This window comes from Galdieria sulphuraria, assembly GCF_000341285.1.
Source record: "Galdieria sulphuraria unplaced genomic scaffold scaf_62, whole genome shotgun sequence".
Lineage (NCBI taxonomy): Eukaryota > Rhodophyta > Bangiophyceae > Galdieriales > Galdieriaceae > Galdieria > Galdieria sulphuraria.
The window spans coordinates 77,345-104,205 of record NW_005178413.1 but is presented as its reverse complement, the minus strand read 5'-3'; the positions used below and the strand labels follow the sequence as shown (position 1 = coordinate 104,205).

Below are 26,861 nucleotides of genomic sequence, written 5' to 3'. Positions count from 1 at the left end.
TGAAAAATATCCTTTCTTTTCCAAGTACTTAGTAAAATGGTTACCGAAAGAATATCTCAAAACATTCTTCAAGTGTCTGCTATGTTGTCTTTCTAGTCTGTTGAAAAAAGACTAGTAACTTTTTTACTATAATTTTCAAAGATTGAAACGAAAAAGGTTGTTTGTACATTTCACTTGGACTGTTGACTAGATAAAAGAGAGTTTTCCTCGGTTTTAGACCAAACGAAGGGACTTGCAGCAAAAACTTGAGGCTTCATCCAACTTGAGAACCTGCACTGCGGTCTTAAAAAGAGTTTTAGCTTCTTGAAATTCCATAAAAGTTTAGATTCCTTTCGTTTTTAATAAGTTTTTTTCAAACTGCATTTCTAGCCTTGGAATTCATATGAATGGCTTCTACAAATATGAAACTTGTTGGATCCAAGAGAAAACATAGCACAGGTAAGAAGAATTACTAAAAAAAGTATTTTGGTTTGCAATTCAAACTCTATCTCAAAAGTAGTCACGACACTATATATCCAAACTCTGTTTTAGTGAATTAGACTGAAAACTCACCGATTCTTAGATAGGGAAAGTAACCCGGTTGCAAAGATGAAAAACTTTGTTCAATTATCGATAGTACAAGAGACATCTTAAGTGACTCTACCTATTTGGACACTGAGATAAGAACTTTCTATTTCAGACAATTACTATTTACATAGGAGTTCTATTTATATTGCATTGCAAAGGACAACTTTGAGAGTGGAACAGAATTGTTTCTAAGTAGTCAAAGGAAACCATATCGAATCTTGAAGTATTGTCATTCCACAACAATCACTTGACCGATAACTTAGGAACTACAACGTATTTCAGTCAACATAAGAGTCATGTTGGGTAAAAGTTCTTCAATATGGAGTGGCTTTCAGTTGGAGAATTGCTGAAGCTTTCAAGTTGGTACACTAATTCACTAAATGATACAAAACTCTAAAGGGAATGACTGTCAGTTATTTCTATCAACGAGTGCTTCTATGAAAAAAGCTATTAAACGATAGTTGAATCAATGAATATTAAGTTCTTTTTGTAGCAAAAGTCTATGAAGATGAGCTGCAAGAAAAATATATAGTTAGTGAATAAACAAGAAAGACATTGTACTGATACGAAATAAGTTGAGAAAAAGAGCGCTTCCTATTAAGGTTGTGAGTGCAACAAATAACCACCAATAGTGAGAGACAGCAGAATTCATTTAAGGAATCCAGAAACAAAAATGTCATACTCTATTTTCTACATCTTTTCTTTTGAAGGAAAAGTCAGAATGACTGTCAATGATACTCGACAGATTGGATATGAGGAATCGTAACATGATTTGAACAAAAATTTTCATTCATGTAGAATGTGAGGTACAGACTGGTCAAGTAGTTACGAGACCGTCAAATCAACGAGAACGATAGCAACAGATGAAAATGAACCAAATAATCATGGCGATGAAGAACCTTCTCCTTTAGAAGAAAAAGGAGTGTAGGAATCTGATCGAAAAAACAAAGCAAAGTCGGTCTGACGACCTTTATTCAAAGGATTCAGGAAGACTCAGGATTATCGGGTAAATGTCGCTTATCTTTCACTGACGTCTTCATAGGCTTAGAAAGGAAGAATGCAAGTAATACTACGAACTTGGGTGTCAGTATTTTCGTACGGACTACTTGGTTGCAGTTCTGAAGCTGCGGGATTATCAACTGTTGAAGACGACGTTTCAGTTATGAATTTTTTCAGTTCTTCGAATGCGTTTTCGATTTTTTCGATCTTTGAAATCAATTCATCATGTTGATGCATATTTTCAGAGACTGAATTCGAAGCACGTAGAAGGTCTATGGGGTACCTGAAGTTACGAATAGCAATATTTACCTCATTCAAAGCTTCAGTTGTAGGCATGTCTTCCAAAAAAATTGATTTCAAATTATCTGGAAGATCGTTCATCAGCCCAGTTTTTTTGCAGAATTGTACAGCACAGTATTTTAATGCAGTCACGTGGCAAATTTAACTGGGTTCAAATCTCGACGTTCTAGATGGACGTCGCCAGAGTCTGCGAGATCTCCTTTAAAATGAGATTTATAAGCCTCTTTAAAATCTTTCACTCTGCCAAGGAGGTCATAGAGTTCATGTTTGCTATGATCCTTATTTGTTGAATTGTACTCAAGTTTAAAAAAATCCACAAAGACGCAACGGAACGCCATCTGTCCGAGGGTATCATGGAGATGTATCCTCCTGTCTTCCCCGTTTTCTACAAAATTTTTATCGTAAAGTTCTCGCTCTTTACATGCGATCACTATAAAAAATAGGTGAAGCTCTAAAGCTTTTTTGACACCCAGCTATTCTGGCAGTTGTCCATCAGGAAAGAAGTAATCTGCAAAGTCTCTGAACGCGTTCAAGTCCTTGAATGCCACTCGTATCTCAGAGTCGTTTGACTGTCCTCTTGCCTTCTCAGCTACTTCTCTTGCTGTCTCAGCTACATCTCTTGCTGTCCCAATGCTGTGTTCAATTTCTGTCAGGGTGAGGGATTTTCCACGAAAGTGCCTGATTCTATTGCACTGTTCACGAATTTCTTTTTCTTTACGTTCGCCTCTGCACAGTTCTAAGCTTGCTATCTTTGCCTGCATGGCCAAGCATATGGCATATCGTTTTAACCAGAGTACTTTGGGAGTTTCTTGCTTATCTTTTTCAAGTTTGTCAAGTAAATTTAGGTGAACAAGACACCTTGCTAAAAACCATTCATCATACTCTCGATGCTCGTTCGACATGTTGTTTAGGTAACAAGAGGCGGGAAAATGAAAATGGGAATGCTCAGTGGTGTCCGGAATGTGTTTTGTACAGGGAATCTTTGTACGTGTCTTTGAACTTCAGCTTCCTCCACGAAGGGACAGGAACATTTTTCCATTTCCTTTGTATCTATGAAGTTATTGCCCTTTCTAGTCTCATTTGACTTTTACTCTGCGTTTCTTCCTCACTTCTTATGAACCATGTCACTGTTTGACAAAGTTATTCCAAGCACTATCCTAAATATTATTTTATTTCTTGTTGAAATAGGTTATTTGTAAATAGTAGGAGGGAAGTTTAAAAAACCAAGTGACTCTTTACGTGGCATGGTCTCCACATATTTGGTTTTTTCATCTAAAGTACTGAAAACTGAGAGAAAAGTGCTCCGAGAAGAAAAGGCAACAAGTGCAGTCGCACTTGATGCAACTTTTTTTAAGGGTTTGGTAGAACCCTTGGTTGATAAAGAGAAGAAGTTGGATTGGTATCCTTTACTATTTTCCTTGTTGTTGTTGTGACCGACAAACAAACAGTCAATCGTTCATTTATTTATATTTGTACTCTAAAATAAACAGAAGATTGTTCATCAAAAAGACTTGGTGGATGTTTCAGGGCCATGCCTCTTGTTAGGACTCTGACTTGTGTATTTTGGGTAGTCCTAAAGTTTGTGACTGGCTTTGACTTCAAGTCAGTTGACAAGCCATTCTGCTGCGACAAAGATCAGGTTTTTAACCTCAGTTGTCTCAAATTGCTTTAACCGTGAATGAGTTTAGAACTGGATGATTTTGGAGCCTTTGGACTCAATGCAAGTTTAGAAACAGTGGTCAGATATGTATTCCAACCAATGACGTTTATGTTCATTCCAGTGTCTGAAAGTTTTTTGAAAGAATTGTAGAGAAATAGAAAACCCTTTGTGTGGAAAATGGTATAAAACTTGAATTCCTTGATGAATGAGAAAGCTATTGACAAAATGGAGAAGCATTTGAAAAATACTATGTATAAAGTGGACTTTATATTCTTTTTCAAGAGCCAATTGGTTTGATAGACATGACAAATCCCATAAAAGACAGCTTTGGTTGTGTCATTAGTTTGCTTCCATTTGGTCCAGAAGGAGAAATTTTGTGTATATATATGATAGTAAAACTATGGTTTAGAGCTTCGTTTTTATATCCTACAGATTTGGCTCGAGCCTATAGAGTCTCTAAATTCTTGGCTTGGAATGTGGTTTGGTTAGTTTGATTGCTGTTGGAGTCTTATTAGTGGAATCCAAAACGTTGGTGTAGTGAGGGATTAATTAGGTCAATCTAAAATAGGTTTAGATGGAAGATATCATTGCATTTTCGTAATATGATTGATAAAGCATTTTTTAGCGATAGCTGTGAAGCATGAAAGTTACATATGCATGAATATTCAAATAAATCTATCATCATTCTTTTTCTTTTTTTAAAAAGGGTCGGTTTGATTATTCACTGCGCTTCCAACTTGTTTCTTTATGGAAAATAACGAATTCATAAACCCAAAGGCGTTCGACCTTTGAAAATTAGAGTTAGATAAGCTGCTTGACTATGCCAAGTTGTACATGTCTACAAGAAAAGCTGCCATATGTAAGAATCAAGAATGAAAAACGAACGGAATCTAGAAAGATACCAACAGCAGGAGAAGATTCAGTACTATTGGAAGCTGCTATTCTAGAGTTGCCATTCGCCGTAAAGAATCCACTGTTATTGGAAGTTTCATGACTTATGTTGCCTTGGACTTGACCGTATGAGCTTTGTGCTGCTTGATTCAAGGCAGTTCTTAACCCTTTACAATTGTTGGTCCCTTGAAAAGATTTGAGAAGCTCCTTTTGACAAGCTATGGAGAAACCTTCACTCAACCGTTGGATTCTACTATTTTTTGGAAAGACTGGTTAGCATAAGCTTTCATAGATTGCAGCTTTCGAACATACTTTAATAGTTCTCTCGATAGAAGCGCAAGAAAGTCAGTGTTGCTCGCACTGCCTTGTGCAATTCATATGGATCGACTATTACTACTTGAACTCGCTGTTTTGATCATTTACTGACGCTTTTTGCTCTATTGGGTAATGAGCAGTCTAATTCATCTGTCTCCTTCTGTTTGTTGCATAAGCAAGTGATGCATCACTATTAGGAGTGCTGCCTTGAGCTGCAAAAGGAATATCTCCCCTTTACGGAGAATGTGAAATGATTCTTGAAAGTTGACACCGCTTGATTATGGAATCAAAACTGTTTGAACCACTTGAGAGAAAACAAGTACCATTATTTTCAGACGCTGCAATCAAACTATTGTTTATTGAACTTTTCCTATCCGAAGAAGTTTTTTATCCTTTAGCAAAAACCCTTTGAAGATGAAATGGATAAACTTGAACTATCTAGTTAAGAGGTGGAGTCTCTGTCAGCGATTTACATAGAGCCATTTCCAATTGATTATGCTTGAGAGTGGGAAATAGAAGATTGTTGGCCACTTGTTGATGCAGTAAAGCTTGAAGCTGTACCAAAGGAGTTGAAAGAAGAGAAATTTTTAGTGTCAGCTTTTGCAGAATGACCGACGACAATTGTCAAATGAAGGATAGTGAACAAATGCCATGCATATTTTTACATGAGATTTTGCGATTCATTTTGTTATTCCACTTCATAAGACAAATGATTTATTTTCCAATTATAGGAACAATAGTTTGCAGCTCTAGGCCGCGAAAAATCTAATCCACTGTTTTGCTTATTTCAGTCTTGCAAAATAACAAAGCAACGTGTACAGATGAACAATATCGTCCAATATACTTGTCTCTTCCATAAGTTTTTTACAAAAGTACAAAAAAGACTAAAGGTCGAAAAGTAAAGCAACTCCATAGTCTATTACTGTTCAAAATAAGTATCCTACGCAATCTCTGTTGACAGTCAGGTAAAAGAGTAGGCTGTTCGTATCTAAATGATGCCTTGCGTCTTTTCAACATTAGCATTTTCTTATGTTATTAAAAATAGACCAAATCCATACTTTTGTGACAATGACTATTCATTGATGTCCCATTTATTAATTTCAATGCACAATTCTAAATGAATAAAGCAATGAAGATTCTCTATTCACTTACAACAACGGAGAAAACAGTAACAGATAGAAATACAAATCCTTGTCCATTAAATAGCCACATCATAGCTTGTTGAGCTTGGACTCACACTTGTTGTTGTTATTTCGTCTTGGATCCAACTGCAAGCTGTTTTTGAGATAGTTCGTTGTCCCCTTTTCAATAATTTTGACAACTACCACTACCACACTATCACGACCTTCAGGGAATTAAGAGAAGAGGCAGGTCAGCAGCACTTTTTACAAGGCAATACACAAACTCTCCTTGTTTCCCTTTCGCACATACTACTAACGCTACCCTCCTCTCTACTTATATTCTTGACCAAGGACAACTCTAACCAGATGGCTTTCAGAAACATTAAAGGCGACAGTTTCACCATAATAGCGCTTACAACTTATGTAGCTTTTTGGATTAATGTCACTCTTCTACACTTTACTGTCATAAAGAGAAAGGTTCCTTCCAAAAACAGTCCAACCACTAGCAGCTACAACCGCCAATGTTACAGTTGTCACCAAAAGGAACACAACCCTAGGATTTCAATCCTGTCTCTTTTTCCTTTACCAGTTCTCAAAAACTTGAGAATATTGTGCATTCAAAAAAAGTAGCTTCGTTTGTCACATGGCAAAATAAAATGACTCACTTGACACTTTCTTCAACCCCATATCCTTTATTGCACTTTTTGTACTTCATTTACCAGCCTGCTCACTTATTCGTATTTTTTACTTTTTCAAACTTGTTGCAACTTTCTGATTTTGTTTTTTCTGATTATTCATTTCGTACTTCTCTATCTTCTTGGTTTGTTTTTCTACTTTTTCTTTATGATGATCTGTTTCATTTGTTTCTAGTCTCACTACTTTGCTGCTCAAGTTTTTTGTGTTCTTTTAGTGATAGGATTTCTAATTGTTGTTTTTCATTCCCTTTGACTTGGCCTATTTACATCTTTGTTCAAAAAAACACAAGACTTGCAATTTGGGTTGAAATTTGAATAACTTTTTGACTCGTCAGACTATTTAGACACTCAATCTTACGGAATCTGCCCTTGAAATATCATGACGAGACAGGTCTAAACTAACCATTCTACTCCTTTCTTTAGTCCTCTTGTCATTTTCTATTATTCTGTTGCTACAGATAATTACACATTTGTTTCTCCTTATTTACAGTCCATAGACATCACAATCAACCTTGATATTTGTTCATTTTCTCATTTTAAGAATAAAGCCTAGGCAAACGATAATAAAGGGAGAATCGAACTCGCTAAAGTCACTACGATTCTTCCGAAATAGGCTATGAGATACAGGTAACACCAAGTAGCGCAACTGAAGCCATGTCTTTCATGCAGGAAGATGTTTGATGCAGAACATTCCAGAGTTTAGAAATCAGCCGTTTTCTATAACGCATAGGTTTTGAGTCACTGAAATAATCTTTGCTTGTTTTTCTTCTATTGCTTTTCAGTAATAGAGTAGTTCTTACAAAACTTTACATTGTGAAATATTCTCGAGTCCCTTTTCTTGGTACATAACCTTGGATTCCTTGATAATGGTCAAGTATTTTTCTTCTTCCATAGGGCTTTTTTGCTAAAGTCATTTTACAAACTCTTTCTATATTTTCTCAGCTATTCAAGTACGGAACTAGTTATCTTTGAGTCTTAAAGTGGATCGACTTGTCTCAATAAAACCTATAGTCTTATTATGATCAGAATGTCAATTGTCAATGTATTGTCATAAGAAATTTCAATTTTTTCGCTTCCATCCATCGATGCTTTTTCTAACACGTTTCTTTATTCTCGAATTCAAGAGAACCTTGTTCAGTATGGAATTTTAGCGTTGATAAACATGTATAATCCAACTCTTTTCCAAACTACAAACAATATATTCCTCTCAAAATACCCAATTTATTCTTTTGTCTTCGATTGTCATAAATGAAAGCAATTCCTTCGATGCTAAAAGAATAGAAAACGTTCTCGAGCTTTAAAATTTTCTTGTTTCAAGTCAAAGCTCTATATGAGACAATACAATACCAGATGTCCAATGAAGGCTGGCATAGGCTCCAATATTACAAGGATATCCAGTTGTGAACTAGAACCTTATGTCTAGACAGTGCAGCGACGAAATTTACAAAGAAGAACAAATTATGATCATCTCAACTGTCGATAAACAAGAAGCAAGATGATGACAGAGTCCAAAAAGAATAGGATTTACTTTGGAAAATGTCCTTGTATCCATCCGCATACTATTATGCAATTCTAATATTGGAAACATAATCTTCCATGTATTATTTTGCAACTGAGTTGGCGTTTTTCCCATTACATGACAACTAAGAAATAATCTACTCGTATTTCTTGGTTTCTATGAAGTTGGGCTATGCTTTGAAGAAATCAACATCCTTGTTTGAAGGACCAACAGCTTTACAAAAGAGACTCTTTGAAGATGTATATCAAGGGATGGTTATGTGTAGATAAACACTCAATCGCTTATTGATATGTATCTATTCCACAGTACACTTTACAAAACAGCAGTAACAAATTTTCTTGGATAACTACTCCCCTTTTTTACATGTCATGCATAAGCTCTTTTATTACTACAAACATCATATTCCTGCAACCTTGGCAGGTATACAACTTCCCTCTCTCTCTCTCTCTCTCTTTTCTTTAATATTCTTCTTGTTGTTGTTGTTGTTGTTCCACTTGTTGTACTTGTTGAGCTTCTTCTTGCACTTGTTCTTGTTCCTGTTGTTCTTGTTCTTGCTGTTGTTGCTGTTGTTGCTCTTCTTGTTGAATACAAACTTGAGTATGTTGGACACATTTCACCTTTGGAATTTGACAACATTGCTGTACTTGCATGAGACGATATTCTTGACATGGATATGAAATCTACAATTTGTAGGTTGATAACAAAGCATACAAATCATCACCAGAGAAGACACATACCTGAGTGCTGCAAGGGTAACTGACTGATTGTTGATAAGATAATTGGCAATACTAGATAGATTTCAATATACTTGCAAACACATCAACAAACACAACTCACCTCTGTGCATTGTTGTTGTTGTTGTTGATAGTCTTGTTGTTGATATTCCTGTTCGCAGCAGACTTGTTTATATTTGGTTACGTATTTATAACAAGTTGTAGGAGTTACAGTCACACATTGCGAGATATAAGGTACTTGAATATTTGTATAAATACAACTTTGTACTTGTGTCTGCGTAGCTGTGACGCACAGCTAGAGAGATTATTCAACGGTCATTCGCTCACCATGAGAAGATTATATTCTCTCATCTTACCTTTGGGCATTGTTGAGTTACTGTAGGTGATACTGTTTGGTATCCTCCTCTTTGCATGTGAGATAAACTGGCATCATTTGCCAACGTTTTTCCATGTACCATGCAAAAGAAGCCTAACAGCACTACAAAGCTTGCTACAAGAGAATTTTGCACGACTTGTTGATAACCCATTCCTTTTTTCCTTGTCAACAATAAAACTCAATATACAAGTAAAAGTTGTATAGAAGATGTCTTATTTAAAGCATATTTCATGTGACGTTTCAAATCGAAGCGTAAGATCTAGAAATTCATGATTCCATGCTTTCTCTACAAGACAATCCATCGAGCTGCTATTCTTATAGGAATCCAATGTTGAATCGACACTCTTTCTATCAACCAATGTTTCTAGAAAAGATTGGACAAAGCCAAAAAAGTGAATAAAACATTTTTCTTATTTAGGGGAAGAGGAAAGAAGGTATCATTTTGATCACTGTGAATATACTGTTTTCTATGCAACTTAGAATAATAAACCATTTGGATGAGACAAAACTAGTTGTGATCTTCCAAGAGTGAAAATAATATACTTGTTGATAAAGGTTTCAAGTAGGAATTCAACTACTGAATTCAACCTGACAACAAGTGTAGTATCTTCTTTTGGAAAGAGAGAGAGAGAGAGTAGGATTGTCGTTATCCAATAATATATTTCTTATCAAAAAGACACTTTTGTTAGGATTCATAGGAATATCACTCTTTCATGAATAGGAAAAACTTGGAGATATATCCATATTAGGATTCGTTATGAACAAGTGCCAAGATATTGAAACGAACTTCATTGGGATCTTTTGCCATAAACTGTTCTTTGATAACATTGGTTGCTTCCTAAAAAGTATTCAAAATATTTCTTCTTACAAAGGAAGAAACTTTACATACTTGCAACAGATTCTCTTCTTCACAGTTACCACAGACGACAGGTTGTTCTAAACGCCCATCCAACTGAATTAGTTTTCCTTGTTGAGATACAAAAGTGACAAAGTGCAAGTCTATTTCTTCAGTATTGCCAGGTGCCTGACTTTGACCTACTTGTGCAAACTCAGAGTGTAGATAGTCCAATTCTTCGCTCTGTTCCAAACAAGTTGCTCTTTCATGAGGTGAAAGGTGAACAGTTGAAGTATAAAACTTGTCAAAGAAGCTATTCTTCTTACAACTTATTCGGTGAATATTATTCAATACAGCGTGAACCAGAGCCACTGTTCCACAAGCGTTGCCTATAAATAGTTATATATACAAAGTCCACTTTCTTTTGACAACTTACTTATCGTTTGCTTACAAAAATAGACACTAGTTTCTTGTTTTATTTCTTCCCTAGTGCTTTGTTGGTTGTGAAGTGGATACAAAAGTATGACGGCGTATACAGGTCGAGGAACGAGATCCAGTAAGTCTGGAGAAAGTACGTCCACTAGAGAAACATTTTCTTCTACACCCAACTTGTGTAGATATTCAGATAAGACTTGAGGATTGGACTCCAAAGGTATCCAACGTTTGCTATTGGCTTTATTTTCAGTCATCGATATCACACTCTATTTTCCCCAAACACTTGTGTGTCTCCACAATCTTTTCCTATTATTTCATATGGCCTCCTAGAAACAACAGTTGCAGTCAAAAGGACATTCTCCTTTCAAGTTTTCTGGTTGATCTTGTTTCAGTTCCTCTGGTCTATAAATACGAAATCCTTCTTTTGTGTAACGAATGGACTTTTCTCTCCTTTTTGCTTTCTTGGTTGTGTTGTTCTTACTAGGACTTTTCTTTTTTATCTTGTTAAACAACTCTTCCACTTCCCATCCAACGTGTTTCTCTTCTTTTGTCATTTCTTCACTTTCCATTTCTTTATTACTCATAGGGTTAGTTGTCTTTTTGTTTCGAGGATATGATTTGGTTTTCTTCGTTTGTTTGTCCGTTCTCTTCATTCCATCCTTTTCCCAATCTTTCTTTCTTTTCATTCTTATGATGAAAGCTGGTTTTCAATCTCAAGGTTATCTCAATGGTGGTTCCTTTTCTCCACTGAAAAGGAATATTTGTTGTCAACACTCTAACAAGTATCATACTATACGGAGAACCATAAATACTTACCAATGGATAGCCTGTTCGTCTCACCCAACACAGCCTTCTTCCTCTCATCAAGAAACAAAGGACTTGTATTCTCCCTTTTTCAACAAAGCAATAGAAATTCTTCAAAGTTCCATTTCTTTGCAACCTTATCCTATTCCTGCAGGATTTGAAGAAAAAGTAGCCATCACTGGCAAAGGTAGTCGCCAAAGTACGGTGAAGACGACGAGTTATGCATATCAGTCAGAAAAACTGAGGCAAATAAGAGCAGCTCATGTACAAGGAGGGAAAGCACTTCAAGTACTCAACTTTGTTATTTTTCCACGGTTAGAATATGATTTACCTTTCTTTGGTGCAGACCTCGTCACTTTACCTGGTGGTCATCTGATTGCATTGGATATGCAGCCACTATTTCATACCATCGAATATCAAAACAAATATTCGCTCCAATTGCAACCCATATATGAGAAATATAGTTCTCTTCTTCCTTGGGGTGGTGACTTACCTGAAGATGCAAAGCCTTTCTTTTCACCTTGTTTCTTATGGAGTCGTCCTAGTCAAGATGAAGTGATAGAGACACATGTATGGGATGCTTTTCAAGAATATCTCGAATTGTATCTCAAGTTTGTCAATCATGCAGTTCATATTCAAGATAAACAACTCTTGGAACTCATAAAGTCCAGACATCTTGCTTATATCCAGTATCGTGCTGAAAAGGATCCTGCACGTGGTATGTTTACTCGATTCTATGGAAGTGAATGGACAGAAGAATATATTCATGGTGAGTATGATACATATTTATATATATATATATCGTTTATTCTATGAGAAATAGGATTCTTGTTTGATTTGCCTCGAAAATTGTCTACTTTTAAAGAACATTATACTTGTTGATCTCCTGTAATAGAATATTCCTCCTCATCATGATTACTTTCTCGTCTATGATGATTCCATTCACTACAACCCAAACGCCCTATAAATGCCAAAACACTAACCACCGTTCCCAACCACGCACCAGCAACGATATCACTAAAGTGGTGATGATAATCCATCGTTCGTGAAACTCCTACAAAACTAGCAAGTAATAAAGGAACTAGTAACAACCACAAATGCCAATTACGATAAAACCCTTCACTCAACCAAAATATTTTTATAAAGTACAAAGTCAAATAAACAGCTGCTGCAAAAGCCAGTGAAGTATGGCCACTAGGAAATGACTTGCGAGCTTCCTCTATTTGTGCTGCATTCCCTTGACAGTTTATCGTAGAGCCATTGATAGGTTCACAAACACTTAAAAAATAAGGACGTGGACGACCAGCCACTAACTTTAGAATCTCCGTGATAGTTACCGTACAAAGTGTTGCTTCCAATAGTCCCAATATAAAAATATGCAAGTTGAAAATGGCGGGAATCCAACGCTTCGTTCTTCTTACCCATCTCCACTCCACTATGACGCCAACTAGACAGGGAATCAACAAAGAACTCAAAGTACATACTTGGGTACTGACAATATCCTTAAGAAAGGGATGCGAAAACTGCGGATCATCCAAAGCAACTTGTCTACGATAAGGATGAACACTGGTCTTCAATATGAAAGGGAAAATAACTCCAAATACTCCAAGAGTAAACCAGTCAATTAAATAAGCGTCCTTCAAATAAGTCAAGGCCTGTTTACCAGAATACCTAGAAGAGCATATTCCCAAAGAAGAAGAAGAAGACATGTGATCTTCTCTCAACAGTTGTCGTCTTTCAAAAGAGAAAAATACGCCATTCCATAAGAAATGAAAAAAGGCGCCCAATTGGATGGTTATACTTTTTTGACTTTTTGAAAACTATAGGATATGGCTACTTTTGGGAAAACTCCAAACAAGTTATCTAGTCCAATTTATTTCAAATCAATAGAAAGAAAGTCAAGTCAACTGTTTGATCTTGCCACACAACGAATATCCAGTTGGGACACCAAAAATGAGTCAACTGTATCAGAGACGGATGAAGACTTCGAGCCTCATCTAGTGAAGCAGATATCTTTTTTGGAAGGATATAAAAGTGTTGAGAAAAGTGGTCTTGGTTTACTTTCCCAAAGTGGGTTGACTTGTGAACAACTGCTCGAACAATTATTGCACAATCGGTTTCTAGTCCATTCCTATGAAGGACCCCATAAGGAACTTTCCTTGTGGTTGACTCACCTCAACTTTCATAGCTATTCAAAATGGAACAAGTGTCTCTTATTGGCCATTGCTTATATTTGGTATCATAACAATGACGAAGAAGGTGAAGAAAAGATGAACTGCATAATGAATATTTGTCAACTTGGTTTGCAAGAGAATATCCAATCATTTCCCATTCATAGTCATGAAAATATACAAATAGATGCTCATCTCTTTCATATGATATATAATATGGATTTTGATGCTTGGGAAGAGTACTGTGAAAGCATTCAAGATACTCTATTGAAAATGATACAGTCACTCCTCTCTGAATATCCAAGAATGAAGAAGAATCATGTCAATCCAGAAGAAGGTTGCTCGTTATCATTATCTATTTGGATGATCACCTTTATTTCCTTTTTTTATATTTCTTTGGTTACTTGTTCCAAAACACATAGAACCAACAAATATGGTATAGAAATGATACAATGGCTATCTAAAGCTAACAACTTGTGCTTTCCAGAATTTGTAAAGGACCTGATATCTCTTTGTGTAGCTACTCTGTTGGATAAGCTTTCCTGTCTTAATACAACAGCTGATAGCAATGACCATCGAATAGCTCTCAACCATTTCGTACAACAGTCGAGTACAATCTGGTTATTGCAAAACATAATACAATATACAAGTGTGGCGGAGCAACAACGAAAGAGAGCAATTTGCATTGCTTGTTTGAGAGTTTTGGTCAATCTTTCAAGCAATAATCAAGAACTGTGCAGGACATTGGTCCATCAACAAGCATTACCTCTTCTCATCCGATTGCTTCACAACGAGAGTTTTCCTCATAGAACCGATTTTGACTTGAGAGTTACTTGTTTGGTACTGATAATCAATATTCTCATTTCTTATCCATCTTGTGCTACGCTGTTTTTACATATCACTGCCGTTCATCGATTTTCATCTGATCCATCAACTACGAAGCATTATAGTGAGCCTGCTATTTTTCAAATTCTTTTAAAGTATATACGATTGATTCCTTCATCCAATGAGTCGAATACGAATCCTATGATGGTAGAACATCAAACTACGGTGGCTTATGCATCCATTTTATTGGCATGTTTGATCAACGGTGAACGTCGTTGGATAACAGTAAGTGACAAGTAATAAGACAGTGAATCATCTCTCTTATCTGAATTTGTAGGTTTTATTACAATATCTTCCTAAAACAGTGTTGTTTCATTTGATTGCCGTGATTGAAGAATTTTATCATGTACAAAATGAAATGGGTATCTTATCTGAAATTTCTGTCAACCAATATCGAAAACTGATCGATCGACTGGAACACGATCTTTCTCTTTATTTCTATGAGCATTGAGCACAAGCTCAATTACGATGGTAAAGATGTGTTATGTGTGGTTGTATCGGTTGTTGAAACATAATTCCGATATATCAAAGGTCGATGACGATGCCAATTCGTAGCTAATTGAAATGCATGACCCACTCGAAACAAAATATCTTCTCTCTGTCGATTTCCAATCAACTGTAAACCCAATGGCATGTGATCAGAATCGAAACCCATAGGAATACTCACTGCAGGTAAACCCTTAAACAATGTGTCATGTGAAAGAAAGAACTTTCAAAGTAACTTACCGCTAAACTTGCAGGAATAGTTAACAAATCTTCCATATACATTTTCACGGGATCTTCCATCTTCTCTCCCAACTCGAAAGCAGCACAAGGTGTGGTTGGACAAACGATAATATCCAACTGTTGAAATAGATTCTAAGTCATTCATTCCAATGAATCGATAGACAACAATCATTTGGAAGAAAGTATATGCAGCTTACCTCGAATTGTTGTGAAATAAGTTGCCTTACTTGTAATGCTTTCCGATAATAAGCGTCATAATATCCAGTGGATAAGGCAAAAGTTCCCGTTAAAATTCTCCTTTTCACTTCACTTCCCAACCCCATTCCTCGACTCTTTTGATACAACTAAATATTCTGAGCAATGAATATACACAATTGATTTCAGTTTCTCTATACCTCCGATATATGAGATGCATACTGTCTGATTCCGAAACGAACTCCATCATATCGAGCTAAATTGGAAGAAGCTTCGGATGGTGCAATCACATAATAAGCCGCCAATGCTTCTTCTAAAAATGACAAAGATATCGGAACTACTTTGACATTCAAATGAGTCAATACTCTGATCGACTCTTGAAAACAACGCATAAGATCTTCCACACCAGTTCCATTAATATTACGGAAACCTTCCAACGACAACATTCTTTCATCATAAACTACTCCCAACGTTATACCTTTCAAATCCAAAGCTCCCTTTTCTTGCAACATATCGGTATAACAAGGTACTTTGTCTGACAGTGAAGTGCTGTCCATCGAATCATGACCAGCTAATACTTGGAAAATTGTGGCAAGCTCTATTACAGAAGAAGCCATTGGACCCACTGTATCTAGAGAAGAAGAAAAAGCGACCAAACCAAATCTAGATACTTTTCCGTAGGTAGGCTTGAGTCCACAGACGCCACAAAAGGAAGCTGGTTGACGAATAGAACCACCTGTATCCGAACCCAAAGCAAAAGGCGCCATTCCTGAAGCAACTGCTGCAGCAGAACCTCCAGAAGAACCTCCACAAACTCGACTAGGATCCCAAGGATTTTTGCTGGGGTGAAAACCTGAAAGTTCGGTAGATGACCCCATTCCAAACTCATCCATGTTGGTTTTTCCAACCACTATTGCATCCTAATTCAACGAGAGAACAGAAAAGCGACCGATAGATGGATGAATTCTACTAATACTTACTGCAGCTTCCAAACGAGAAACAGTGGTTGCATCATATCTAGGAATAAAATTTTCCAATATTCTGGAACCAGCAGTTGTTAGCAATCCCTTTGTACACAAATTATCTTTCACAGCAACGGGTACTGCAGCCAAAGGTCCCAAATGTTCACCATTTTTCCACTTTTCGTCCAACAGTTGTGCTTTCTGTAAAGCTCTACAAACCAATATACGGAGTAACGACAGATACAAGGAGAAACACTCACCTCTCTGCGTCGACAGTAAGGAATGCACCCAACAGCTTATCCATTTCGTGAATGCGGTTCAAGTATTCGATGACGACATCGACAGCCTTCCACTCTCCTCTTTTAAAAGTTTCTGCTATGGAAAGTATCGTCGAATTTTCTACATCAGCCAATTGTTTCTTGTTTCGGTGTAAGAAGTCAGCTGGGGGAGATGGTAAGAAGCTACTTGCCTTTACAATATTAGAAACCTTAGTGGTCTGACAATATAATCTAGATAAAGGGCTCCGTTGAAAACAAGTTCTTTTGTGTCTTATCCACCTTCCATTTTGCACAACAATAATACGACAAGTTGGACAAAAGAAAAATGTCGACTCAATCGCAAGAGTGCGCCAAAACATATTTTATTTCTTTAAAGAATCTGAACCGATGTGGCAAAGAGCAACAAGCCAAGTGGTGCCATGGATGGCAAAGTCTTTAAGGAAAACTGGAAAGTCTGAAAAGATGTTGAAATCCAACCATTTATTCTGCTCTCAATCAACAACTGACAAGTCGTTGCATTCTCGTTCACAACTCTTTCAATATAGAAAGTGGGATATCAACCAACTCCGAGCGGTACTTTCGGATGCACCCACACTAAACGATATCATCAACAGAGAACAAATAATCCCTTTTCTTGCAGCTACCAACTATAAGGAGTTTTCTCAAATCGCTTCTCGTTATTTGTAAGTGATAAGCTTTCTGATACGTCCCTTGATGGGTATGATATTGGATGAATGAATAGAAATGAAGAAAACAAAGTATTTGAAACAACGATCCCACTGTCTTCGGATGTAAGATTGCGGAAACTTTACGAAAATCCCTTTGGATTGTTGAGGTTGAGTAGAGTGTTGGAAGACCTGGATGCCGTGAGTGCGTTGGCTGCTCTTTATCACGTAGGAAGAGAAGACGTAAGTTGTGAGTTGTATCATTTTCTATAGTATTTGAAAAAGCCTTGTAAAAGGTAAATTGTGTTACTGCTGCGGTTGATGGAGTCAGACTTCATAATCAACCCTGGAGTCCAGCTTATGATTTGATATACCATAGCAAGGTTTGGTGTTCTTGATTGGTTCAACAAAAAATATCCACCAATAATGTGATCAGGTTACTTACACAGGAAAGACATCCATGAATATTTCGTTGACTGTAGAGCAAAAGATGCCAACAGATGGTACCAAATTGATTATGGAAGTAATGATAATAGTGCTTCTTTTGTAGTTTTCTGTCATAACTCTTGGACTAGGCTGATTTCGTTTATGTTGCACGTAATTTGGAAGGTACTCAGTCTATTCCAGTACCTCCCTTGCGTGCTCGAAATGAAGAAGAAAAGGCTTCTTTTGAAAGAGCTGCATTGAAACAATTGTTACGAAAAGAAAGAGCAAAACGCAATCTGACTGTTTCCGTGCCCACGATTGATGAGCAAGTTCATTTACATCAAGTAAGTAACTCGTTGCATTTCAATCATCACTTGTCTGAATCATAAAAAAATAAAGATGTTTAAACGAGGCGTTAGACCAGAGGAAGAAATATACATGAGTCAAGTTACAGTTGGCTCAACACATTTTATGCTTCCAGATGAGAGAAATATGTATGGTTTCACATTTGGAGGAGTTTTGATGAGAAGGGCTTATGAGTTAGCTTTTGTGAACAATTATTTGGCTTTTCAACAACGTCCCATTGCTGTCGAAGGTAAGAAACGAAATAAAATGAGAAAAGCCAACCAAACATTTCATACTAGTTGGAGACATTAGTTTTATTAAATCAGTTCCTGTTGGGAGTATTCTGGAACTGCATTCTTCAGTAGTCTATACAAAAGATACTTATCAAGTGGTTTTAGTTGATGCTATGGTTAATAACTTAATGCATGATCCTCCAACCAAAGAAAGAACAAATACTTTCAACTTTGTTCTTAAAACAGGCAAACCAGTCAAAAAAATATTTCCCATAAGCTATGAAGAAAGCATGAAGTATATCTCTGGAAGACGTATGTTGGACGACGTTCTAGCCAGAATATGAAACAACGGCCAAAACTTGTAGAATTACTTCACCGCAAATAAAACCATGTCTGTTGATTCTCACGGAAACTGACGATCAGCCTTGCGAGAGAACTAGAAAAAACACTTCAAGTTACAGTTTGGACGTTTTCCTTATGCTCCGAGTGGAACTGGGGTCGTCAAATCGATAGTCTGAAATACTCGGTAACTCGTGTTCCTCTTCTAACTCTGTTAAATTGGAACAAGACAACTTTTCCTATTTACTGGAACGTGAAACAATTACGCAAAAAAACAGCAGTTGCAGCCCTACCCTAGAGGCAACAAGTTCATCTCGGCTTCGATGGAGACCCACTGCACCGAAAATTGCGACCCCAGAAATAAAAAAGGTACTGCTAACGAAAGTTGAAAAATCAAAAGCAAACTTGACTGCTATACTCTGTTTCCAAGTTTGAAAGCTAGGTGCAGAATGAGGCAAAAACTTTCTCCATTTGAACAAACGCACAGGTAGAAAACAAGAGGTTGGTCGGGCGTTTTTCCAGTTGCAGATATAACAAAACTGTTGTACTGTTTGCTTTTTGAAAGACGAACAACGAGTGCTGACGACACTATGGGTTTTTTGTAACAAAAGCCAAGAGAATGCCATGGCCACACTCCCCATAATAACAAAGTACCCTGTCAGTTCCCATTTACGGTGACAAAGACAACTCTTTGGCATCAGTGTGGAATGCTTTGTTTGTTGCCATTTCCTGGTCTCTATTGACTTGTGACAAATACTCATATGTTACGCTTCAAATTACTACTCAACACATATTCAGTTATACATATGTATGTATTCCGCCAAGACTGAGATTTCAAACATTTTTTTTCTAAAAAAAAGGCGCGATAATTTTTCCACGCAAAGAATTTTTCCCTCCTCTTAGACACAAATCGCGCCTCATCACCATTTTGATTTTTCTGTTTTGGAGAGACATTGACAGATATGGGTTCGACAGGTCGTTATCAAGTCTGTTGTATTGGAGCTGGATATGTTGGTGGACCAACTATGGCTGTTGTCGCCAAAATGTGTCCAAAGATTGATGTCACGGTTCGTAACCTTTTCATTCGCTCTTGAAGAATAAATAGTCAATGATTTTACCAAGGTTGTAGATATTTCACAAAGAAGAATCGACTCTTGGAATTCCGAAGAGGAATCCGAGTTACCTATATATGAACCAGGATTGAAGGAGGCTGTAGTGGTAGGGCTACTTGGTGTATCTGATGTTTGTTTTGGTGTGATTGATAATATCAATAGAATACCCGCGGAAAGAACCTTTTTTTCTCTACAGACATAGACGGAGCGATTGAAAGAGCAAATATGATATTTGTAGCTGTCAACACACCCACCAAAAAGGTTGGCGAAAAAGTTTTTAAAAAGATTGTGGACTTACTTTTCAAAAGGATGGTCTCGGTGCTGGACGTGCAGCAGATCTCACTTATTGGGAACTTGCTGCTAGAAGAATAGCAAAAATTGCGAAAAGTCCAAAGATCATTGTGGAAAAAAGTACAGTTCCTATAAGAACAGCTGAAGCCATTTCGACAGTGTTGAATGCTTCGGGTACAACCAAGTTCCAGATTCTTAGTAACCCAGAATTTTTGGCTGAAGGTACTGCTATGAATAACTGATCCGTTTCTCTTAAATTTATCTGTGGAAGGAACGGCTGTAAGAGATTTGGAAAATCCCGATCGAATCCTGATTGGTGGTAACCTCAAGGATGAAGATGGTATCAAAGCAGTTGGAGAACTTGTCGATATTTACTCTCATTGGGTAAGTTGTTATGTTCCAATGTAGATAGCTTGCAGTTACTCAAGTTTATTTAGGTCCCGAAGGAAAGAATCATAACCACCAATGTATGGAGTTCAGAGTTGAGCAAACTTGTAGCCAACTTTTTTTTGGCTCAACGTGTATCTAGCATCAACGCCGTGAGCGCCTTGTGTGAATCAAGTGGTGCAGATGTTGACGAGGTTCGACAATAATGGAGTCTATAGTCGAAATGCTCATTAGAAAATAGGTATCAATGGCAGTCGGAATGGATAGTCGAATCGGTTCAAAATTTTTAAAGGCATCCGTCGGTTTTGGTGGAAGCTGTTTTCAAAAGGACATTCTCAACCTTGTCTACCTTTCAGAAAGCATGGGATTAAAGGACATTGCAGAATATTTTCATTGGGTTGTTCGAATGAATGACCTACAGAAGGATCGTTTTGTTTCACGTATTATTCATGGATTATTTAACACAGTTACTGGAAAACGCATTGCCATTTTAGGGTTTGTCAGAGTATTTTCATTGGAAGTCACATTGAAACGTTTCGTGCTTTTTAGATTCTCTTTTAAGAAGGACACTGGAGACACTCGTGAATCCGCAGCAATTAGTGTTTGTCAACGTCTGGTGGATGAAAGAGCTCATTTGGCTATTTATGACCCAAAGGTTTATGAAACTCAGGTATGTACGCCGATACAGATATTGAAGAAATGCTGAACATTTTCCACAATCAACATATAAAGATATGGCAAGATATCACAACGGCATCCAAAATGGATCGTTTAGAACTGGAAAAATTGGTTCATATTTCATCGAATCCATACGACGCAGCAAAGGGAAGTCATGCTTTAGTTGTTTGTACAGAATGGGATGAGTTTCGTGTACGTTGAGCTGTTTCTCTTCATTTTGTGTAGCAAACTGATATTGTTGACGCCAGGATCTCAACTTTGAAAAAATTTTGAGTATTATGGAGAAGCCCGCATTTATATTTGATGGTCGAAATGTTTTAAGTCATGAATATCTCCGGAAATTGGGCTTTGTTGTGTATGCGATTGGAAAGCCTTTGGATCCTCGTTTAAATGTCGTGTAATACTTTTGTTTTTGTTGCACTCGAAAACTCGTTTCAAACATATGATTGATTCGGATTTCAATATTGATTTTGTGTCAGAATAAATGAACAGATTCATTGATAAATGACTATATCAACGTGATGGATAAATTGTCTCTACGCATTTTATTCAAAGGAAAGTTTCACAAAGGACATATAACATGTTTTTTACTCGTCCAGGTCAGCCAACGGATTCTCTCTTGCCTTGGCAAAAAGTTCTTCTTGTCTAAGCATCCATGAGTGGATTCGACCCACTGCAAAACTATGGTAAAGCTTTCTTACTGTCGAATCAACTCCTCTTCTGTCAGTCCAGTTCGTTCAGTCATTCTTGTCCAACTTGTCTTGGAACGACGCTATACGACATAAACCCATTCAGAAATGACAAACGTGACAACACCAACGTCAACTGACCTTTTCGATTTCCAAAAACTCTTCATAAACTTGTTTCACTTCTTGGCAATAGTCTATTAAGGTGGTGAACTTCTATTTCTACACAAACATAGACACAACACGCTCACCTCCAAACCCAAGTTCTTCCAAAGACTGCAAAATATGTTCCGGTGAAATAACTCTTTTGCTTTCTTTTTCACATAGTTGGTTGGCGTGTGAACTTATGAGCTGCACAAATTCTTTGAAATGTCAACAAACACACACATATATATTATTGTCTTTCCAACGTACCAGAACAAAACCCAACCAACAGCTCTTTGGCATCTGAAGAGAGGTGAACACCTACAAAAAGTTAAAAAAACAAATGTTTCCGCAATAACTTACCCGCACTTCCTAAAACTTCGGTGGCGACTTTGTTAACGGTTGTTTTTGGAATAGCTACAGAATCATAGTTCCCTATTCCACGTTTTCAATAAGGTCACTTTTATGTTTACACAATTCTTACCACCTCGAAAATCTGTTTCTTCTTCTGACATAGGAAATCGACAAGTGATGAAATCCAAGAAAATGAGATCAGGTATCTTGCCATTATCAAAGATGATATATATAAAAATATGCAGTAATTTAAAATGAACAGCTCAATTCTATTGTTCATCGCCATTTCCACTTTCTTGATCAAATGGCAGCCGCGGAAAGACTAGGAATGGGTAAATGGATCATTTTATATTTGTCTACTTTGGGTTCTATGTTTGCAGGGTCGGTGGTCGTTCACTTCGTGGAGAAACCTGATCTGGTAAGCTTGTTAGTCACTTGTCATATCTGAGAGACTCAAGATACCCAGTCTTTGCCAACCGACGAAGAACTTCGCATGCGACTTGAAGAGGAAAAAAGGAAAAGCGGACTTGAAAACCCTATGGGTAGCTAGAACCAACACCACAAGTCGTTGGTATTGCTGCTTTTGAAGTTTTCTCGGCACAGTTCATCACCACCTTTACTTGGGTTTCAATATACAGCGGTCGATTTCCTTGGCAAAGAGGAACGGAAGGAATAGACTGAACAGGCAATTTCTTTTCCAAGTAAATAAGGTTGACCTAAGTGGCTTCTGCTATTTATCTTAGTTGCGTTATTTTGTTCCACGAATTCAAAGCGTTACGAGACAACAACGTCTTCACATTTGGCAGAAAAGGAAGTTATCTTTGCTCATGTTAGGCTACGTTGTATGTCTACAAGCATATCCTGAAACTGTGGATATGGTAGAACAGAAGCATCTTCCACTAACTTTGCCAGTTCACTGGGGTTATGAGTTCTTACCAAATAACAAGCCTTACATAGCAAATAAGCACATTGATATTTGTTCATTTCTCTATCCAAAATACGAATAGATCCTATGTTCATTCGACAGTAGATTTGTTCAAGCAACTGAGCAGCACCTTCCAGAATGTTAACATCATTGTTTGTTAACAAGCAAGTTAACTCGAGCAATGAACTCTGCAACACAGCATTCATATCATATTTGTCTCTTTCAGCAGCAATTATTCTGAAGCATCTAAAAAACTTGGAGGCATCCATATAACGTTTCTTTTTGTACAATATCTGACCCAACTTCCAAATTGTTGTTAGAAAGCTTTCCCAAATAAGAGACTGTTCCATTTCTTGCATATCTCTGAATGCTGTTGTATGTCGAGCTTTCCAAAGATACATTCCAATTTGATGGAGTGGAATCCAACTGTCATCATTTTCTTGGTAAGCGACAAAGCTTTCAAAATTCAATTCCATAAATGCATTGACAAGTAGAAAGGACAGTATCACAAGTTTCTGAAACTCCTCAGGCATATGAGCAAGCTCGACTTGAGGTATTTGGTCCAAACTAGTGGCTAGTATGTTTACGAGAATGACAACCGAGTCGACAACGTTGTCTCTCTTGTATTCACAACACGACCGCACAATACAAGCAGCTACTTTATGCAGATGAGAATATGCGTCAAACGGTCTTTCTATGTGGAAATTTCCCGTTAGTAATATCCACGTTAAACCACCGATAACCGACTCCGGTTCCCATTCCAAGAGCTTTTCTGTCAACTTTCTTGTGTGGTTCATCCAGATTTGCTTATCTTCTTCAGTATCGGATAAAAAAACACAAATCAAGCTCATCGGGACAACTCCGGAGTAAACGAGTACCAGAGATGGCAAGAGCGTGGTTTGCTTTTCGGTCTCTACTTTGGCAGACCAAAGTGGTTCAAGAACGCCAAGTATATGGATGATCGTTTCAGTGATTTGTTTTGCGTCTTCCAATTCGGTGTTAGAGATATATAATGCCATGGTTTCAATGAACTGTTTCCACATGTTTTCAAGTTTCTCGGAAGCATCTTGATCTGACATTAAAATGGCTCTAGTTTCTTCCATGAGTTCCGAAAGTGTTTGAGGTACTTGATTGAGACTTCTGAGTAGGACTTGTATTTCAGCTATTTTCAGGGATACTTGAAGTTGTTGTATTCTCTTGGATTCCGATATTCTATCTTTCATTACCTTGTAGGCTGATAATAGTTGAGGCAAATGCTTACTTGATCCTTTCAGAAGATTGAAGACATCATCTAAGCTATCTATCTCGATGTCAGGATCCGAAACAAGTTGGTTTATCAAGTCTTCCAGATATGATTCGTTTTCCGCATCATACTGACAAACGTATCGTATCTTTAAACAAATGGAACGAGGGGAATGATTTAGTTTCTCTGCTTGTTCAATGCATTTGTTTAGTTGATGAAAATCTTTCTTGTAAATGTAACCAAAGGCGAGCAATCTCAAAATCTTGGAAGTAAGACAACACAATATATGATATAGATTATGTCTGGAGAGCGTCTCCAGTGCTATTCTTAGAATAGAAATAGAAATGTCGACTTCTGAATGATCCAAACAAGAAAGTGCTGCATTGTATTCAACTTTGGCCAAATACTCAATTTTGTTCTGATCCACTGCCAGTTGTCCACTCGCTTCAAAGTTCTTCAACAAGGATGAATAGTCACGGACTAGCCATGCCACTTTTCCCAAGCCTAGGAACGCATCAAAGGTCACATTCGTTGCTTCTTGATCTCTTTTTTGGCATATGTAATTCCTATTCGTATTTATAATCTCTAAACATCTTTCAAAGCAAGTTTTGGAAAGTTCCGATAGATTCATCTCAAGGTACATCAATCCTATTACTGAAAATTGGCTAGCCACAAGAACTAAACAATCGTAATGAAACCAAGGTTTTGTAGACGAAACAAACAAGTTCAACTTACACCAATCTATGTTAAAATTGCCTGACATCCCACTGAGACATGATAGTGCTACACATATTGCATCTGCAGCTACATGCAGAAGCTTGATGAGAATACTCCGGAAGTCTTCCTTTTCTTGTGAGATTCTATCATTATACTCTACCAGATAGTTCCAAAGTGAAATACTGTAGTTGAGCAGCTCTTCTCCTTGTTCCCTTGTAGTCAAAGTAAGACAGGATGACAATGAGTCACTTAACTCTAGAATGAGACTCTCATCCAGTTGTCCTTCTAAAATATCCTCACATGACAAGACTTGAGTCACCACTTGTACCTTGTTACAGAAGTCTTTCAGACGATTCATCTCAACAACAATATTTTTTTTGTTAGTAATGACAAAAGATGCCGCAACTTGGCGCCAAAAAGAGTGGAAATTTTTTGAAGCCTTGAATAGCATTTTTTCCTGATATGTTATGCCAAATAGTCATGAAGAGATTCGTTTTCAAACTCATCAAAAGCAACGCCATGAAGAATATATAATCCAAAAATATTTCGACTTGAATCATTGATGAATAGCTTAAATGTAGCTCAATGAGTATAACAACAGCGTCAATTTGCCACTTGTTCTTTCTGCAATGAAATATTGTCAAAATGACATATCAACAAATATCTTTCCTTGTAATGATGAGTGAAATAAATGACAAGTTTTCGAATAATCTGTACAAATAGCAATAGAACAAAGCCATAGTTTAGAATTGTTTCCAAAAATAGTATAATGACAAAGGAACAGAACATCTCAGTGACATTCAATAACACGAAATGTAAATTGCAACGAGCTAATTGAAAGCACTTTTGAATGTTATCATGAAAAGCAAAGTAACTATTCTTTATCATAGCATTTTGGGAGAAAACCACTCAATAAGTTGCACAAACCTCCTAAACGGCAACACATCCATGATGACTCGAACATCATCAACGCGCGACATTCCTAAATGAAGATATTCTATATACCATAAAAGTCTCAATAAAGTAGGATCCTTTTCCGAATCAGAGTTGTTACTCTTGGTTGCTGGAACAACTAGAATACAATTTCGAGGATAGGATTCCACTTTATAATGATCATCGTCAACAATCACAGTATTCTTTGCTTCTGTGCCTGAAATCTTCTTCCAAACTTTTTGAAGATCCTTCTCGGTGGCGTGTGGGTTCTTGTCGGAATATTTTTTAGTACACTGAGAACGATCCCAAACAAATAACAGCTTTTCATAGTACATATCAAAAGCAAACCGACTACGGATCTGTGTGTTTCGGAATATTGCTGAGCTCCAAACTGCTACTCGACAATGTTTACAGAGAAAGTCCAAAAGCACTCGACAATAATCTCTTAGATAAAATCTTCTATTGTATGACTTTTTGTGTCTGTTATAGTATCTTTCTTCACAAATCAGAGTTCCATTCAAGTCAAACACAAATAAAAGTTCCGACGAAACCGGTAACTCTTCTACGTAGAAGCCAGAAGATATTTTACAAAGGACAAAATCCGAAGCTAGAAGCTCTAAAATTGCTTCTACAGAAGACTCTATTTGTGAAGTTTCATGACTTGGTTCTAATGTTTCTTCTTCAATCACATTAAGATTCTCTAAATCTTCTAATATTCCGAAGAAATCATGCTCCAAGTCCATCAATGACATCAGTTAGAATGAATCAACGGGATTGGAGGAAGACATGGATTACATCAAGTTTTCTGTTGCTTTTTCTTCTGTTCGTTCAATACAAGCATGTTTGCTTTCGAGAAGCTGATAAAATAATTTTTCCGAGATTGCTTTCTTACATGGCGAACAATACAAATGCTCT

The 26,861-nt window shown here is 37.1% G+C and overlaps 15 protein-coding genes across 15 annotated transcripts; 5 read left to right on the top strand and 10 right to left on the bottom strand.

Annotated features, from left to right (window-relative positions):
* Positions 1 to 1,304: 1,304 nt before the first annotated feature.
* Gasu_58300 (uncharacterized protein) lies at positions 1,305 to 2,335 on the bottom strand. Its single transcript, XM_005703060.1, has one exon. The coding sequence runs from the start codon at positions 2,202 to 2,204 to the stop codon at positions 1,995 to 1,997; it is 210 nt and encodes a 69-aa protein (XP_005703117.1). The 5' UTR covers positions 2,205 to 2,335; the 3' UTR covers positions 1,305 to 1,994.
* Positions 2,336 to 2,615: 280 nt separating this feature from the next.
* On the top strand, positions 2,616 to 3,550 carry Gasu_58290 (uncharacterized protein). The gene is made up of 2 exons (XM_005703059.1): positions 2,616 to 2,659; positions 2,712 to 3,550. The coding sequence occupies exons 1-2, from the start codon at positions 2,626 to 2,628 to the stop codon at positions 2,948 to 2,950; spliced, it is 273 nt and encodes a 90-aa protein (XP_005703116.1). The 5' UTR covers positions 2,616 to 2,625; the 3' UTR covers positions 2,951 to 3,550.
* Positions 3,551 to 4,234: 684 nt separating this feature from the next.
* On the bottom strand, positions 4,235 to 6,455 carry Gasu_58280 (uncharacterized protein). Its single transcript, XM_005703058.1, has 4 exons — positions 5,791 to 6,455; positions 5,656 to 5,758; positions 4,730 to 4,781; positions 4,235 to 4,670 (listed from the first exon to the last, which is right to left on the bottom strand). The coding sequence occupies exons 2-4, from the start codon at positions 5,747 to 5,749 to the stop codon at positions 4,328 to 4,330; spliced, it is 489 nt and encodes a 162-aa protein (XP_005703115.1). The 5' UTR covers positions 5,750 to 5,758; positions 5,791 to 6,455; the 3' UTR covers positions 4,235 to 4,327.
* A 1,601-nt stretch (positions 6,456 to 8,056) lies between these two features.
* Positions 8,057 to 9,365, bottom strand: Gasu_58270 (uncharacterized protein). The gene is made up of 4 exons (XM_005703057.1): positions 9,158 to 9,365; positions 8,905 to 9,096; positions 8,805 to 8,855; positions 8,057 to 8,747 (listed from the first exon to the last, which is right to left on the bottom strand). Exons 1-4 carry the CDS (start codon positions 9,326 to 9,328, stop codon positions 8,526 to 8,528), a joined length of 636 nt encoding a protein of 211 aa, XP_005703114.1. The 5' UTR covers positions 9,329 to 9,365; the 3' UTR covers positions 8,057 to 8,525.
* Positions 9,366 to 9,394: 29 nt separating this feature from the next.
* Gasu_58260 (ubiquitin carboxyl-terminal hydrolase L3) lies at positions 9,395 to 10,875 on the bottom strand. The gene is made up of 3 exons (XM_005703056.1): positions 10,449 to 10,875; positions 10,067 to 10,401; positions 9,395 to 10,015 (listed from the first exon to the last, which is right to left on the bottom strand). Exons 1-3 carry the CDS (start codon positions 10,699 to 10,701, stop codon positions 9,923 to 9,925), a joined length of 681 nt encoding a protein of 226 aa, XP_005703113.1. The 5' UTR covers positions 10,702 to 10,875; the 3' UTR covers positions 9,395 to 9,922.
* Positions 10,876 to 10,895: 20 nt separating this feature from the next.
* Positions 10,896 to 12,160, top strand: Gasu_58250 (phycoerythrobilin:ferredoxin oxidoreductase). The gene is made up of 2 exons (XM_005703055.1): positions 10,896 to 12,020; positions 12,075 to 12,160. Exons 1-2 carry the CDS (start codon positions 11,138 to 11,140, stop codon positions 12,131 to 12,133), a joined length of 942 nt encoding a protein of 313 aa, XP_005703112.1. The 5' UTR covers positions 10,896 to 11,137; the 3' UTR covers positions 12,134 to 12,160.
* Positions 12,161 to 12,164: 4 nt separating this feature from the next.
* On the bottom strand, positions 12,165 to 13,035 carry Gasu_58240 (phosphatidate phosphatase). Its single transcript, XM_005703054.1, has 2 exons — positions 12,235 to 13,035; positions 12,165 to 12,196 (listed from the first exon to the last, which is right to left on the bottom strand). Exons 1-2 carry the CDS (start codon positions 12,958 to 12,960, stop codon positions 12,194 to 12,196), a joined length of 729 nt encoding a protein of 242 aa, XP_005703111.1. The 5' UTR covers positions 12,961 to 13,035; the 3' UTR covers positions 12,165 to 12,193.
* A 10-nt stretch (positions 13,036 to 13,045) lies between these two features.
* On the top strand, positions 13,046 to 14,570 carry Gasu_58230 (uncharacterized protein). The gene has a single exon (XM_005703053.1). It carries the CDS (start codon positions 13,081 to 13,083, stop codon positions 14,545 to 14,547), a length of 1,467 nt encoding a protein of 488 aa, XP_005703110.1. The 5' UTR covers positions 13,046 to 13,080; the 3' UTR covers positions 14,548 to 14,570.
* A 1-nt stretch (position 14,571) lies between these two features.
* On the bottom strand, positions 14,572 to 16,835 carry Gasu_58220 (bifunctional aspartyl-tRNA(Asn) / glutamyl-tRNA (Gln) amidotransferase subunit A). Its single transcript, XM_005703052.1, has 6 exons — positions 16,451 to 16,835; positions 16,209 to 16,401; positions 15,429 to 16,148; positions 15,231 to 15,377; positions 15,034 to 15,165; positions 14,572 to 14,986 (listed from the first exon to the last, which is right to left on the bottom strand). The coding sequence occupies exons 1-6, from the start codon at positions 16,825 to 16,827 to the stop codon at positions 14,771 to 14,773; spliced, it is 1,785 nt and encodes a 594-aa protein (XP_005703109.1). The 5' UTR covers positions 16,828 to 16,835; the 3' UTR covers positions 14,572 to 14,770.
* A 10-nt stretch (positions 16,836 to 16,845) lies between these two features.
* Gasu_58210 (acyl-Coenzyme A thioesterase, mitochondrial precursor) lies at positions 16,846 to 18,538 on the top strand. Its single transcript, XM_005703051.1, has 7 exons — positions 16,846 to 17,151; positions 17,211 to 17,376; positions 17,430 to 17,516; positions 17,570 to 17,656; positions 17,709 to 17,903; positions 17,959 to 18,154; positions 18,204 to 18,538. The coding sequence occupies exons 1-7, from the start codon at positions 16,856 to 16,858 to the stop codon at positions 18,479 to 18,481; spliced, it is 1,305 nt and encodes a 434-aa protein (XP_005703108.1). The 5' UTR covers positions 16,846 to 16,855; the 3' UTR covers positions 18,482 to 18,538.
* A 6-nt stretch (positions 18,539 to 18,544) lies between these two features.
* Positions 18,545 to 19,385, bottom strand: Gasu_58200 (uncharacterized protein). Its single transcript, XM_005703050.1, has 2 exons — positions 18,770 to 19,385; positions 18,545 to 18,715 (listed from the first exon to the last, which is right to left on the bottom strand). The coding sequence occupies exons 1-2, from the start codon at positions 19,235 to 19,237 to the stop codon at positions 18,593 to 18,595; spliced, it is 591 nt and encodes a 196-aa protein (XP_005703107.1). The 5' UTR covers positions 19,238 to 19,385; the 3' UTR covers positions 18,545 to 18,592.
* A 20-nt stretch (positions 19,386 to 19,405) lies between these two features.
* Positions 19,406 to 21,448, top strand: Gasu_58190 (UDPglucose 6-dehydrogenase). Its single transcript, XM_005703049.1, has 10 exons — positions 19,406 to 19,543; positions 19,599 to 19,694; positions 19,751 to 19,849; positions 19,897 to 20,101; positions 20,151 to 20,263; positions 20,317 to 20,460; positions 20,508 to 20,761; positions 20,816 to 20,936; positions 20,999 to 21,136; positions 21,193 to 21,448. Exons 1-10 carry the CDS (start codon positions 19,439 to 19,441, stop codon positions 21,343 to 21,345), a joined length of 1,428 nt encoding a protein of 475 aa, XP_005703106.1. The 5' UTR covers positions 19,406 to 19,438; the 3' UTR covers positions 21,346 to 21,448.
* A 16-nt stretch (positions 21,449 to 21,464) lies between these two features.
* Positions 21,465 to 22,335, bottom strand: Gasu_58180 (uncharacterized protein). Its single transcript, XM_005703048.1, has 7 exons — positions 22,259 to 22,335; positions 22,138 to 22,209; positions 22,045 to 22,095; positions 21,882 to 21,992; positions 21,775 to 21,827; positions 21,646 to 21,716; positions 21,465 to 21,589 (listed from the first exon to the last, which is right to left on the bottom strand). Exons 1-7 carry the CDS (start codon positions 22,287 to 22,289, stop codon positions 21,532 to 21,534), a joined length of 447 nt encoding a protein of 148 aa, XP_005703105.1. The 5' UTR covers positions 22,290 to 22,335; the 3' UTR covers positions 21,465 to 21,531.
* A 549-nt stretch (positions 22,336 to 22,884) lies between these two features.
* Gasu_58170 (uncharacterized protein) lies at positions 22,885 to 25,405 on the bottom strand. The gene has a single exon (XM_005703047.1). The coding sequence runs from the start codon at positions 25,369 to 25,371 to the stop codon at positions 22,954 to 22,956; it is 2,418 nt and encodes an 805-aa protein (XP_005703104.1). The 5' UTR covers positions 25,372 to 25,405; the 3' UTR covers positions 22,885 to 22,953.
* Positions 25,406 to 25,824: 419 nt separating this feature from the next.
* On the bottom strand, positions 25,825 to 26,725 carry Gasu_58160 (uncharacterized protein). The gene has a single exon (XM_005703046.1). It carries the CDS (start codon positions 26,687 to 26,689, stop codon positions 25,898 to 25,900), a length of 792 nt encoding a protein of 263 aa, XP_005703103.1. The 5' UTR covers positions 26,690 to 26,725; the 3' UTR covers positions 25,825 to 25,897.
* Positions 26,726 to 26,861: the final 136 nt, after the last annotated feature.

Coding starts and splice junctions, on each gene's coding strand:
- Gasu_58300 (XM_005703060.1), bottom strand. CDS start 2,204: ATGGCGTTCCGTTGCGTCTTTGTGGATTTTTTTAAACTTGAGTACAAT.
- Gasu_58290 (XM_005703059.1), top strand. CDS start 2,626: ATGGCCAAGCATATGGCATATCGTTTTAACCAGA. Junction 2,660..2,711: donor GGCATATCGTTTTAACCAGA/GTACTTTGGGAG, acceptor AAGTAAATTTAG/GTGAACAAGACACCTTGCTA.
- Gasu_58280 (XM_005703058.1), bottom strand. CDS start 5,749: ATGTTGAAAAGACGCAAGGCATCATTTAGATACGAACAGCCTACTCTT. Junction 4,782..5,655: donor TAGGATACTTATTTTGAACA/GTAATAGACTAT, acceptor GAATTGCACAAG/GCAGTGCGAGCAACACTGAC. Junction 4,671..4,729: donor CTATCGAGAGAACTATTAAA/GTATGTTCGAAA, acceptor TCCAAAAAATAG/TAGAATCCAACGGTTGAGTG.
- Gasu_58270 (XM_005703057.1), bottom strand. CDS start 9,328: ATGGGTTATCAACAAGTCGTGCAAAATTCTCTTGTAGCAAGCTTTGTA. Junction 8,856..8,904: donor AACAACAACAATGCACAGAG/GTGAGTTGTGTT, acceptor AAATCTATCTAG/TATTGCCAATTATCTTATCA. Junction 8,748..8,804: donor GTTACCCTTGCAGCACTCAG/GTATGTGTCTTC, acceptor TACAAATTGTAG/ATTTCATATCCATGTCAAGA.
- Gasu_58260 (XM_005703056.1), bottom strand. CDS start 10,701: ATGACTGAAAATAAAGCCAATAGCAAACGTTGGATACCTTTGGAGTCC. Junction 10,402..10,448: donor TTTTTGTAAGCAAACGATAA/GTAAGTTGTCAA, acceptor AACTATTTATAG/GCAACGCTTGTGGAACAGTG. Junction 10,016..10,066: donor AAGAAGAGAATCTGTTGCAA/GTATGTAAAGTT, acceptor AATACTTTTTAG/GAAGCAACCAATGTTATCAA.
- Gasu_58250 (XM_005703055.1), top strand. CDS start 11,138: ATGATGAAAGCTGGTTTTCAATCTCAAGGTTATCTCAATGGTGGTTCC. Junction 12,021..12,074: donor GACAGAAGAATATATTCATG/GTGAGTATGATA, acceptor TATGAGAAATAG/GATTCTTGTTTGATTTGCCT.
- Gasu_58240 (XM_005703054.1), bottom strand. CDS start 12,960: ATGTCTTCTTCTTCTTCTTTGGGAATATGCTCTTCTAGGTATTCTGGT.
- Gasu_58230 (XM_005703053.1), top strand. CDS start 13,081: ATGGCTACTTTTGGGAAAACTCCAAACAAGTTATCTAGTCCAATTTAT.
- Gasu_58220 (XM_005703052.1), bottom strand. CDS start 16,827: ATGTTTTGGCGCACTCTTGCGATTGAGTCGACATTTTTCTTTTGTCCA. Junction 16,149..16,208: donor TTTCTCGTTTGGAAGCTGCA/GTAAGTATTAGT, acceptor TCGTTGAATTAG/GATGCAATAGTGGTTGGAAA. Junction 15,166..15,230: donor TTATTTCACAACAATTCGAG/GTAAGCTGCATA, acceptor TGAATGACTTAG/AATCTATTTCAACAGTTGGA.
- Gasu_58210 (XM_005703051.1), top strand. CDS start 16,856: ATGTGGCAAAGAGCAACAAGCCAAGTGGTGCCATGGATGGCAAAGTCT. Junction 17,152..17,210: donor CAAATCGCTTCTCGTTATTT/GTAAGTGATAAG, acceptor ATGAATGAATAG/AAATGAAGAAAACAAAGTAT. Junction 17,377..17,429: donor ATCACGTAGGAAGAGAAGAC/GTAAGTTGTGAG, acceptor GCCTTGTAAAAG/GTAAATTGTGTTACTGCTGC.
- Gasu_58200 (XM_005703050.1), bottom strand. CDS start 19,237: ATGAGTATTTGTCACAAGTCAATAGAGACCAGGAAATGGCAACAAACA. Junction 18,716..18,769: donor ATGAACTTGTTGCCTCTAGG/GTAGGGCTGCAA, acceptor TCCAGTAAATAG/GAAAAGTTGTCTTGTTCCAA.
- Gasu_58190 (XM_005703049.1), top strand. CDS start 19,439: ATGGGTTCGACAGGTCGTTATCAAGTCTGTTGTATTGGAGCTGGATAT. Junction 19,850..19,896: donor TCAACACACCCACCAAAAAG/GTTGGCGAAAAA, acceptor ACTTTTCAAAAG/GATGGTCTCGGTGCTGGACG. Junction 20,102..20,150: donor CCCAGAATTTTTGGCTGAAG/GTACTGCTATGA, acceptor TATCTGTGGAAG/GAACGGCTGTAAGAGATTTG.
- Gasu_58180 (XM_005703048.1), bottom strand. CDS start 22,289: ATGTCAGAAGAAGAAACAGATTTTCGAGGTG. Junction 22,096..22,137: donor CGAAGTTTTAGGAAGTGCGG/GTAAGTTATTGC, acceptor AACTTTTTGTAG/GTGTTCACCTCTCTTCAGAT. Junction 21,717..21,774: donor AGTTTTTGGAAATCGAAAAG/GTCAGTTGACGT, acceptor TATGTCGTATAG/CGTCGTTCCAAGACAAGTTG.
- Gasu_58170 (XM_005703047.1), bottom strand. CDS start 25,371: ATGAATCGTCTGAAAGACTTCTGTAACAAGGTACAAGTGGTGACTCAA.
- Gasu_58160 (XM_005703046.1), bottom strand. CDS start 26,689: ATGGACTTGGAGCATGATTTCTTCGGAATATTAGAAGATTTAGAGAAT.